The 12,724-nt window shown below is 36.6% G+C and overlaps 1 protein-coding gene across 1 annotated transcript; it reads right to left on the bottom strand.

Moving 5' to 3' along the window:
- Nucleotides 1–179: 179 nt before the first annotated feature.
- rrp9 (ribosomal RNA processing 9, U3 small nucleolar RNA binding protein) lies at nt 180–12,546 on the bottom strand. The gene is made up of 15 exons (XM_088916843.1): nt 12,307–12,546; nt 11,170–11,258; nt 9,483–9,595; nt 8,452–8,519; nt 8,285–8,326; nt 8,027–8,153; nt 7,235–7,359; nt 6,977–7,069; nt 6,144–6,244; nt 5,582–5,716; nt 5,049–5,111; nt 4,642–4,787; nt 3,008–3,087; nt 2,527–2,600; nt 180–431 (listed from the first exon to the last, which is right to left on the bottom strand). Exons 1-15 carry the CDS (start codon nt 12,385–12,387, stop codon nt 332–334), a joined length of 1,437 nt encoding a protein of 478 aa, XP_088772969.1. The 5' UTR covers nt 12,388–12,546; the 3' UTR covers nt 180–331.
- Nucleotides 12,547–12,724: the final 178 nt, after the last annotated feature.

Genomic DNA, 12,724 nt, shown 5'->3' with positions numbered 1-12,724 from the left:
AGTACCTCATATTCTATTTTGAAACCACAGGACCATTCACACTAGCTGCTGACACACAGCTTTGTAGCAGATCAAGTTAAAAACTGAACTGCAGATCATTGGATGAGAGAATGCAGCTTCTATAATACAGGCAAACTATTACACCTGCATCCAATGTCAAAACAAGAGTATATAACCTGTTTGATTTAAATAAAACATTTAATCAATGGGAGATACAAAAAGCCCAATATTCCAATTTAATTCTGCATTGTATAACATGTTGAGTTGTATAACCAGGGTTGTGTGGAGAGCAAAGTCCTTTATTGCACATACAGGTCTTTATCTGGGTCACTTATTGGTCACTTGTGGGGTCTTGTTCAGAACTCTTTTTCTTTAGGGGAATTATATAAATTCCATTCTTTGCTTCTTTGATTCTCCACCACCGGCCTAGCCTAGAAGACAAAAAGAGACACCATCAGTCTATTTGCAACCCAACAAATATTCTCATCAGTAAAGGAGGGAAAAAAAGTTAACCTGTGCTACAAGCCTTTAGAAAGCAGTCACCATCACCTATCCACTTTGCACATCTTTGTTAATATAACGATGGAATACATCAATGAAACAACAGTGCCATCTAGTGCATAGCAGCTCTTTAATTCACTTCAAGTCTGCACCGCTTTTCAACAGATTTATCCAGTAGCAGATAAAACATAGCTGCCACAAAAAATATTTCCAACTTCTTAGATTCAGGCTACGGCATAGTAACAAGATTCCCAAAGGACATAATTTCAAGAGGATTTTGGAACAGGCACATTTCATACTGGTGTACATCTCGACAATTTCAGATTATATTCTTGCACCAATGCATATAAATTATTTGATTCCCTAAAGTGCACACAAAAATCCACCAAGGTTTATTTAGTAACCCTTTAATTAACCAGTACATAAAATTTTAATTTGAACAAACATGCTGTATATACTAATGGCGACTTTAAGAATACCTTTATCTTTACATGTATAACTTGAACAGAGAGGCACTGATACTTGATCAGCTCTTATAGAGTATGCATCTCGAACCATCATACAAAAATACAAAAAACACAAAGAAATGGAAAGATTTCGTAAAAGAGCAAGAATGCATACATTACTACAAACACACTTTACATTTTGTACATTATTAAATGATTACAAAACACATACACTAACGGGGAATTTGAAACATGGTATTTCCCTGCACACACTGTTATTAATGCACATTTAAAAGCAATTAAATATGGAAGTGATGAAAACTACAGTTAACTTCAACTTTACATTTATTCTAGTCTCGCAATGAATTCCAGTTACAAACCATTTATCTTTTGCTACTGACTTTAGAAAGTTGAAATAAACTGCTCTTGCTCATTATTGATTTAAATGTACTAACTTACCACAAAAGAGCTAGCAAAAATACAGCTGGCAGCTCAAAACTGTCATCACCCAGATACAACCTTAAATGTGTTTTCTATTTCTGCAGTTCACAAAAGCAAGAGCTCAAAACATAAAATGATAAATTATTATGTGAAAGCACTTAACCAGGGGTCTCCAATCCTGATTCTAGAGGGCTGAGGTGTCTCCAGTTTTCACTTCCTTGAGCTCTTAGCAATCTAAAGCAAGCTGGATATTAATAATTGTTCTGGTTTGGGTGCTTTAGAGTTATACAAAATCTGCAGACACCCTAGTCCTGGACTAGGATCAGAAATGCCTGCAATAAGTCTTCATTTTATGTGTATGTAACATATTTATATTTAGAACTCATATATGTGGAACACAGGCAAGTATTTAACCTAACTAAATGAACTACTGCACAGTAAACAATATGGCAGACGTTTATCCATTATTTTAGTAACAGCCCTCTTATACTGGCTCCAAGTCATATGAATAAACTAAAAATGATTTAAATGAGGACAGCTCAAGAAACTTCTTCCATTGGCAATAGAAAGGAATAAAACAGGACTGCTGGTTTTTGAAATGGTGAGCCATTCTCTGTCCTTACAGATCTGATTTCTGCTCACAGACTACAATGAAGACTTCAACAATATTTTAGGAAACATGGTTAAAGAATGGTCATTTTTCTCCTCATGAGCTAAGTATGACTGCAGAATAAACACTTGATACAAATACAACAGAACTGTCACCTAATTTAGAACAAGAAACAATCTTTAGTTTACTGTGGTGCATTCTTCAATGAAGCACTGGACTAGTCTTTGAAGTGCTCTTTGCTTTGGTGTCAATTGATTTTTAAATTGGATTCAGAAGACTTAATTTAAGGAGAGATTTTTAAACTTAAAAAAAGAGTCATGCTATTCTGAGATTCTAGATGTAAAATAAACAGCCATAATGTAATTCAACCTGTATGATTTTGCCCAACAAATGTGGTCACGCCTCTGTCTCTTTATTGAATGTTATCATATAGTTAGGATACAACACACTACACTATTTCATTTCCAGTTTTAGTATATGTACCAAATGTTCATAATGTTCAAGTGCCAAATGTTCGTAACTTAGTACCTGTGCTCTTGCCCAACTCCAGCAACAAGGAAATCACCTGAACTTGAAAATTTCAGACTGTTCACAAAACCAACCTGATGGTAAAAAACAAGGGAAAAAACAAAAAAGTGCTTTAACAACAAAGTGGACTGACATCTTTACTGACAAACTGAATTCCCCAGGCAATAGTAATGAAATGAGTGTTAAGTATACAGTTTCTCCAATTAACTACTGCATCTTAAGTATTTCTTTACAATAAAAATAATGCATCAGTATTTATCTTTATCAAAACTACATAAAAAGCAATAATGCACTGAAAATTTGTTAAGGCTTATTTGTTAAGGTATGCTTGTGATTTAATTAAAGTACTAGCATTATGGCTGTCTGCAGATTTTTTTTTTACTGAAGAATGCAAAACCGTTATCCATAACATCTCAATTTTCCCTTCTGATTCTTATGTTTAATAGATGCGATCATGTGTAATTTTTCACACAACACTTACAACAGGAATGCTGAAGAGAGGCTGCAAACTACGGAATCCTTCTCCACTTTTCCAGATTTGTACCTTGGAATTGTGAGAACCTATAAAAAAAAGAAGAAAAGATCTCCAGATGACTGAAATTTGATGAAGACTTGTGTTTGCTAAAATGTTGACAAATGTTAAATCAAATTTACTTTGTAGCAGAAAAACAGTATGTCTATTTTTGACCATAAGAATTTAGAGGTTTATATCTGGACTTAACAATGAGAATTTTAACCAAAACTGAATATCAAATCTTATAAAAATAAGACCTAAGCAACGCTAAACATCAGCGAACTGTAATAGTAAACCAGTGCCGGTTTTGCATTATTCATCATGTACTTCAGCTTCAAAGCAACTCGTGTTTGTAGTATGACAGAAAACCTTTTTATAACCCTTACTCCAAGTACAGTTAACAGTTCACATAAACGCAGTACTAATTAAGAATTCACTAAATTTAGCAGCAATCAACCCTCTTCTGTTTCACTTATGCTTTGAATTCTTCTTTGTGCCTTAAAAGTTCTAGGTCAAAACGATAAGAACTCAAATAGTATGAGTGGTCACCAGAAAGACACGAGAATACATTCCCATCAGTACACAATGAGATATCCTTCTTTTATTTGTTACATTACTCTATGATATTCTTTCAACATTATGCAGATAAGGACACGGCAAGATTTGTCAATACTTTCTATAGTAAATCAATACTCCCAAGTGACTCTCTACACTGTCCCCTACCCAGATGGGAAAAAAACCAACAGGAACAATGTCCGCGTTCATTTCACACTTAATTATGTTACTGTGTTATTCATACTCAAGGAAATTAGGTTTTTTTCCCCACTATTAACAAAAACTCTTCTAGTTGTCACTGTAGATTGGGCTAATACACTACCATATGATTAAAAGCATATATTGTATTGTAAGGAATGTTGCATTCGGTAACCATACAATGTGCTAGTAAGAAATTTCCACAATATAAAAAGTTTATTATTACTCTAGAATCTCTCTGAGGACGTGAGCTCAGGTACATGTTGTTGAAACAAAAAAACACTAGCTTCTTTCACAACTCAGCTGGCTGAGATCTTTGGATAAATTAGATACTATCAACCAAATGAGTTAAATGGACATTTTTAAAACATGCGGACATTGATCAGGAACCAAACTGTCACTGCTCTGTCTTGTCATGTTTTTGATAATCTCTTTACTATAGCATCTGGGATAGTATTCTAGTACACCACACATGCTATGAATCAAGTTTTAATTTAGTTGGTTGCAAAGCTGATTTAACCACTGCAATACATTTTATCCAGATGCTGTACTGCATACAGGAACTTAAGATTCTGATTATGTACACTCAGCTTCGGGCTATATAGGAAAAAAGGAGGAGAGATTTTGCAAGACAGTAACAAAGGTAGATCTGCATTCAATGTGGTCACTGCTGTGGAGTATGAAAACACAGCAAGGTTCTAATAATCACATAAGGGAAGAACACTTCATCAGTAACCACAAACTGCCTACATTTGTACAAGTTTTATCTGGTGGTATAATTTTATTCCCCGTGCCCAAAAGAATGATATTATGAAGCCACTGACAAGGAGTCTCACAGCTTGAAGTACCTGAGGCTACAGTGTCACTATTCTGAAGAGCTGCCACAGAGGAGATCCAATAGGGCTGCTCTAGGGCTTTGTCTCCATGACAACCATGGGCCTGCTTTACTGTGGCTAAAGGCTTCTTCCTGCCAACGCTCCACAGAGCAACAGACCTGTAAACAGACAAAGTTTCAGTGAATTTTCCATTGGATACAAAAGACAAGCATGTCTAACTTATTCCCTTAGAAGATTTAGCAGAACTCAACCTCATCCCTAGGCACCAATTAATAAAAACACATATGGCCTTCCTTATCCTTCCAATACAAGTACTGTGCAGCAATATTTTGGTCAAAACCATTACCAAAAAAGCCAAGGAAATACTACAGCATTTAGCATGGTATGCAATATTTATTACATTGTTCTATTATACCCACCCATCATCAGCTCCTGTTATCATATGCTCCTCATTAATCAATTGAACACAGTCAATAGAACCTCTAAAAAGAAGAGAAAAATATTCAATGCACAGAAAGCACATGCATACCACAGAAATTACAAAACAATTTAACAATTGTAAAGCATTAAAGAAAGCCACTGAGGAGTGACTACATATTACAGCAGTGACACTTAACTGAGGAGAGCAAATATCAACAACTAAGAGAGATTATTTTGCAACACACAGCTGTGAATAATTGTTCATCAGATCGCTCTTTTAAAATTGCAATTATATTGAGAAATAAATATCAAGAAGCAGGGGGCGTTAACAGTATATTTACAAATACTCATATACATTTTGCAATAAAAATATACATCATGAAAAAACCTTACAGGCCCATTTTCCTTCTGCTAACTTTGAAAAGACAAATTCTTCTTTGCTGCATTGCAGATCTGTTTTCAAAGAATTTGTTTTTCTGAATAAAGATGGGAATTAAATCCAAGAAGTGATAAAGCAGTGTGCAGGACTCACTCATGCCCATGAAATACAAGCTGTGACTCCTCTGCAATCTTCCAGACCCTGATAGTCCCATCCCGGCCACCTGCAGTCACACAACGCTCTCGACTCAGGCTGTCCAGGCCTGTGATAACATCCTGGTGGCCAAAACTACAGAGAGAGATTCTTCAGAACAAGACTCAAAGGCAATGGATAGGTAGTACAGTTAAAAATTTAAAAAGTACCCAGAAAGCTAATATTTGAAATAAAAAAAAAATGAAACTCCTCTCCCCACCCTCCGCTGTTAAACCCCTAATTACTGGATGGATAAATTGGACCAAAGGTTTTTCAACCGCTATGAAAGATTACCAACATTTCCTGAGTGTTATGTTCAGTTTTTAAATTTATGAGCAAACAGATGATATCCCAGTTTTCTGTGATGACACTAAAAGATTGGAGCTCACCACAAAAACTTCTATTTCTAACTAGTATTTGAGTATTTTTACCAAATAAGTGTACAAGACTTAATACACTGCATTTTCACAGAGTCATACCATAAAGGAAACTATGAGGTGATGAAATCCATTCAGCTACTCACAGTGTTTCCACGTAGGCATTCTCACTGACATTCCACACCTTCACAGAGCGGTCATGAGAGGCACTGTACAGGTCATGCGTACCTTTTCTAAAGGATAAGCCCTTGGGAAAGCAAAATAAGCTTAGTGAAGCTCCAATATTTATTGTAGTGATATTAAGTGATGAACTGAGGTCAAATAACACGATCGTTAAAGATCCCAAGCTAGGGATGTTCACCCAAGCTTCCAGGCTAAATTTGAATTTTTGCCTGCTCAATATTAGGCAACTACATTTTGCCCTTAAGTCATCTGGTGAAACTATGTCTCACTCCTCCACCTGATCTGCTGGTGCAGAAGGACTGCTGCACATCACCCATCTGGGCACTGCACTTCAGTCGCAGATGAAGTGGATCCCATCTTTGTGTTAAAAGCTTCGAGTTCCTCTTAGCACTACACATATACTGTACATTACAGCAATAATTACTATACAGTAAATGTGGTTTTTCACGATTATTGAAATCTGCTCTCACACTGATTTTCTAGCAAAAAGGTCTAGAAAAGCTGAAACAAAAGGAAAAATACATTGGACACCTTCAGCTGACATTTGTACTGTATATAAACCATACATTACAAAAAAAAAACAGTTTTTGAAAGGTTAAAATAGCCGTTTCTAATGAATAAAATTCAAACCTTGTGATATTAAAGTCATACTGGTCAAATAAGTATTTTGTGTGAAAATATGCCGTTTTGTGATTTTATAAGAAAACTGCAATACGCTTCATCAATACGAGTTGATGAAATCTTCCAACAGAAGGTGCGGCACACAGCCGGGAAGGAAATGCCCAAAGAGACTCACCGACACGGCGTCTTTATGTCCTGTGAACTTGTAAAGATGTTTACATGTGGCCGCTTCCCAGATCATGATTAACTTATTCCTATCACCAGTGGCCTGCAGAAGCAAAAAAAAAAGTAATCAAAAAGGTTTTAGGCCAGTTAAGCGTTACAGAAGAACCTATGAATTCATAGCTCTAACACTATCCACAACATTTTCAGTTGAGAAGTTGTAGTACTGTGAGTTTGATTAGAAAGAGCACGTTCCCTCTCCCTCCCTTACCAGGTATTTGCCATCAGATGATATTGCCATGGACAGGATATGCGCAGTATGTCCAACATGTCTGTCTTCTGTTCCTTTCCTCCCTCCTGGAATGGTGTGAAGCTTCTTCCCGCTCTCCACATCCCCTTTGGTACGAAAACAACCTTTAATAAGAAGCTAACGGACAACAGGCCTTTGATCCCCAAAGCAGCTGTTTTAACTGCAGCTTGATCAAAAGGGATCCGATCTGGATTAATTTATCCTACTTCTATCACTGTCACTCAGCACACACAGTGTATAGCAGGTTTTTCATATCTCCTGTTATACAAGCTATACTTTAAAATTGTACTCATCATGAACCTAAATATATTCTTCAATTTTTTAGTCACTGTGAAGAATTCATAAAAAAAGACTCAAAATACATTTAAAAGGGGTAAAATGTTACAAAATAGAATATCAAGATTCTCCACATTTGATACATTGTTTGTCCACCTTATTTCTTTCTATTACATACCTGATGGAACATAAGTTGTCTGGTTAATCAAATTTTGTCAAAAAGAGTCAAAAGGTCTATTCAAACACCATTTATTTGTAAGATCCAACCCTTCACATATACAGCTGGGTGGCGCAGTGGTTAGGACTGTGGGCTGAAAGGTTGTGGGTTTAATCCCAGGAGTGACTCTGCTGTTATACCCTCAATAATGGTACATCACCCAAACTGCTCTAGTAAAATAAACAGCTGTATAAACGTGTCCAAACTAAAAAAGAATCAAATAAATTAGTAACATACAGCATCTAAAAAAGCCTACTAACACTTAATAATGGAGCAATCTTTGGCAGCAGAGAAAATGTGCTTGTCGTCAGGGGAAATAACTAGGCAGGTGACTGGAAGCTGGTGCCCTCTCAACAGACGGAGATCGGAAACATCCGGAGCCTGGAGCTGTAACACACCAAAAAAACAACCTAATATGACTGAAGACATATTGAACCCCCCCCAAAAAGCAACAACAGATGTTATAGCACCACTATACAACTGCATACACTGAATTCCAAAAAAAACACAGTACTTACATCTTTCGCAATAAAGCGCTGAAGTTTCCCTCTTTGTTCAAGCTGGAATAACAAGGAAAATATCCTTAATTTAGAAATAAATGTACATGTAATGTCAACGACTGAGATGCCAGATATATAAATATACCCAACAGCTCACTCTCCAAAAATAGCTGCAAAGCACTTACTACTTCCTCCTGAAGTCTTCCCGCAATTAAATCCTTCTCAAATGAATCCTCTTCAGCCTTTTTTTCTTCTGAAAATGAGGAAAAAAATAAACTCTTTGTTATGTAGTATTTAACGTTGAGGCACCAAATGTGAAATTGCTGTCCATTGTGTTGAATTCAGCTGTGAGAAACTCTATTTCAATTTGACAAATATAAAATAATTGTTCAAAGTATTTCTTTTTCGCTGCTGTGCAGAATGACACAGGAAACACATTTTGTTTCACATTTTATTATTATTGACTTCACTGACACTCATCCTAAGTAACCTACATTTGTACTAAGTTATACAGATAGGCATTTGACTGGAGCAATGAGTAAAATGGCTTCCTTAAGGGTACAGTGACAGTACCGAACTTAGGATGTGTATCCACAACCTTCCCCAGAGCCCTAACTTCTCTACACTGCTGTCTTGTTTCTGCCTGTGGTACGCACACTGAAGTCACATTCTATCACAGAAGTTTTACCGCTTTGCCTTGTACACAAGGTGGCCATAATGCAAAGATACATGTGATCCATTCTCAGTCATCTATGTGAATCTATCCGCTTAAATTGACAGTGGCTGAAATTAAAACTAATTTTGGGCTCATGTCAAAATGGGTGGTGTGGCGACGCATTGTTTAGCACCGCAGCCTTGCAGCGCTGGGGCCCTAAATTCAATCCCTGGGGTGCTATCTGTGTGGAGCATGTATGCTTTTCCCATGTTTGTATAGGTTTCCTCTAGGTGCTCCAGTTTTCTCTTACAGGCCAAAAACATACTGGTAGTTTAACTGGCTTCCGGGAACATTAGACCGGGTGCGTGTCTGCTCTGTGACGGACTGGTGTCCCATCTAAGGTATACCCTGCCTTGTGCCAGTTGTGTGCTGGGATAGGCCACAGCTCCCCTGCAACCCTGATTTGTAAGAAGCATTTAGAAAATGGATGGATGGACGCCAAAAAGGGAAATTTCCATTTCTCTGCACGATGAAGCTTAAAGCAGCACGCCTCCCTCTCACCTTCCTCCCTCAACTGCTCAAGGTACAGTTTGGCTAATCGAAGCTTCTTCTCTTGTGGAGTTTCTTCAATCTCTTCTTCCTCATTCTCCTTTCTTTTCCTACTGACTGTAGGACTGGGGAGAAGAAAAAAAAAGTCACAAAAATTATTCATTTCTACAGTGAGTTTGAAAAATACTTGTATTATTTCAAAATCTCAGTCTTGGGAACGGCTGCACTGATTGAATTGTGGTAAATTTATTAAACACCCAAATCTGTGACATATTTGAAACTATATTGGTTTAAATTATATTGTTGTGATAATCTGCTTATCGCTCACAGCGAGTCACCAAACTCTTGATGAAGTATGTTCCATACTGCAAACCACTCCTCTTTGAAAACTGACCTGATAACTCCACACTTGATAATTATCCATCAAACACACCTACAATTAAAATAAATTAAGCAAAATTTTCTCAGAGTAATCCAGGGTGATTGGATGAAGACCATTTTGTTCTCATATTCAAGACGTAATCTGTTCTATAATGATTTAGCTACTTAATTATACATTTGACAATCTGACATATTGGGATTTGAGTTTTCAGAAAAACTTGATTTACAAAGCTAGGCCTTGGAGAAGACACTGTGTAAATGTCAAACTACTACTGTTCAAAACCTGCTTTGACAGTTAAGCCAAAACCTGAGAAGTATAATCCTGGGGACAGTAAAATTAAAATGTGGCACAATAGTAACTGACAATTCAATTCTGAATTCAGTAGTCAGGTCTGCTTTCCTTGTGAAAAAAAATACTAAGGCCAGTGAACTTCAGAATTGCCAGTTAATAATTTGGCAATAATAACGCAGGACAAACAAAAAGGTGGCCTGAGCCACAGTTAAAAAAATTTCAGTATTTCATAAGACCCAGTAAATCAACTGATCTGAAACTTAGCCAAAACAAGAAACATCCAAACACACATCAACTTAGATTTGATGCAAAAAACCTGACACAAATTTAGACTTCTGTTTAAAAAACTGTGAACCCAATTAAATCTTAAATCTTAAACTTATGTTAACTGGTCGTTCTGTTATCACTGCTGTATTGATCATTTTGTAAAGTTCAGCCTTGGATGGAAATTGGAAACTAACTGCTTTTGTTGAAAAATTTTTTGTGCACCATGCGTGCATCATAGGATTCACATTTCCCAAACTTTTGTTTCTACATAAAAAAATAGCTGCGCTGATGACTATCAAAATATTACGTGATCTTCACAGTGTGGCAAATTTTTCAGTCAATTATCATTAACCGAGGTGGGTATAACCATAGTGAAAACCTATTTATATAAGTATAAATGTTGATATCCCCAATTATATAACTCATGCTGACAATTTATTTTTAATCTAACTTTTGTCTAACAATATTATACTAAGTTATTTTCACAAGTCTTTTCTCAGAATGTATATAAAACATGCCTGGAAAAGATGACCCTTCTACCTTAGTCTGTATTTCTGGAGAAGATACTGAAGCTGTTTATTATGGGTGCAGCAACATTTTCATTCCTGTTTTTTTAATCAGGCTAGTATCAGTGGTGAACACTGTAAACGTTCAAAGTAAATTGAACAAAAGATTACAGTGATTGTGTTGAAAGAGACAGTACTTGTTTGGAAGCCAACAGTTCCGCTTATAGTTCTAGGTTGAAATGATCCACCTCACCCTTCTGTCTCTGACTCGCTGGAAATTTCTTCATTGGCTCCAGAATGTACTTTTTTGGCACGCCCTTTACTCACACCATCATCGTCAGCCTTAAAGGATGAGAAACAAAAAACATTATTTTTTAAGTAACTGAAGTACAAGCATCCATTGTAACACACTGTATGACATACAGTACATACTACATGTAAGTGTACTCTGCTGAGCATCCAAAGAAACCACGTTAACAGCAACAAGTTCACAAAGTTATCATCAGGAAAACGGTCATTCGTAGCAGAGTCATTTGAATTTGAATGAACAGACACATGTAACTTCATTATGCTGATTAACATTTGTCACCAACAGGAACCCTCAAAACAGGGAAGGCTTCCACTATCGGAAGGAATACAAGCTGTAAATCTGCGTTTCATGGACACAAGATCGAAGATGCTGCCCCATTGCTCTCGTACAGTCTGAATATGCATTGTGCCTCTTCACTTATCTTTAAGCTCTACAGGACACAAATCGTCTGAGCTAATTCCACAGATGTTTAATGACCCATGTCTAAGGAATAGAACCCAAGGCATAACTATTGCATATGTCACAATATAGATTGTGCCCCTGTGCAATGCAACGACATTCTGAGATCAGCAAACACAGGCGAGGGAATGGGAAGACTCAAGATCTCTGTCCTTGTAGAACCTTTCTATATAAAAACGAAACATCTTCCGGTTGAAATAATGTATAGGCAATGAGCAAAACATGCGTTTCAAGCAGGTCATATATCTCATGCTGATAACTCTCAGTCGGCATCTGAAACGTCCTGTTTTTATTAAGAATTTGTGTTGGATTAATTTATACTGGATATAACTTAAAGCATAAACGGTTTCACAGCACAAAAATGATTTAAAATGAGTGAGTGAAGTATACCTAAACTAGAAGATATTAGTGCATTCCCCGCTTAAGAATTCATACATCCATTTTAATGTTTTTCTTTTCGTTTTCCTCCTGTGCACTCCAAACGAAATAACACATAGTTGGAAGGTGCTCATTTGATAGGATTTTAGGAAGCAACTTGTTTATTTGGACTATCCTGTAAAAGCTGCAATCTAGGTTAAATAAAAACATAACCGGCATTTTCAAATAGCAAAAAAAACTTACCTTCCTTTTAATAACTCTAGTACTGCCCGCTTTTTTAGTAGGCTTCGCGTTAACTTTCTTCTTGATGAAGAAGGAAGACATACTACCAGACAATATAATTCTTTATTTAACGATTTTACGAAAAAAAGAAGGAAAATAATTGGAATTCAATATTTCAGAGTCTGTTAATCAACATTAGAACCACATTGGCACCGTCCACGTGCATTCAAACTGGACCTCACTCACCACGCCTTTCCATCAAAGCAGGTAATTGATTGGATATTAAATACTTTAACTCCGTCTTCGCTTTTCTATTGAATCGCTATGTGCCCTTTCCCACCTACCAGATTTCGATTGGCGCATACATTACACCACATTTTAGGGTAGGTTGTGGCGGAAATGCGACCGGTGAAATAATGAAACCGTGAGAAACGAAAAG

Source organism: Atractosteus spatula, chromosome 5 (genome assembly GCF_055471065.1).
Source record: "Atractosteus spatula isolate fAtrSpa1 chromosome 5, fAtrSpa1.hap1, whole genome shotgun sequence".
Classification (NCBI taxonomy): domain Eukaryota; kingdom Metazoa; phylum Chordata; class Actinopteri; order Semionotiformes; family Lepisosteidae; genus Atractosteus; species Atractosteus spatula.
Note: the sequence above shows the minus strand (reverse complement) of the source record. Positions and strands in the feature narration are given on the sequence as shown.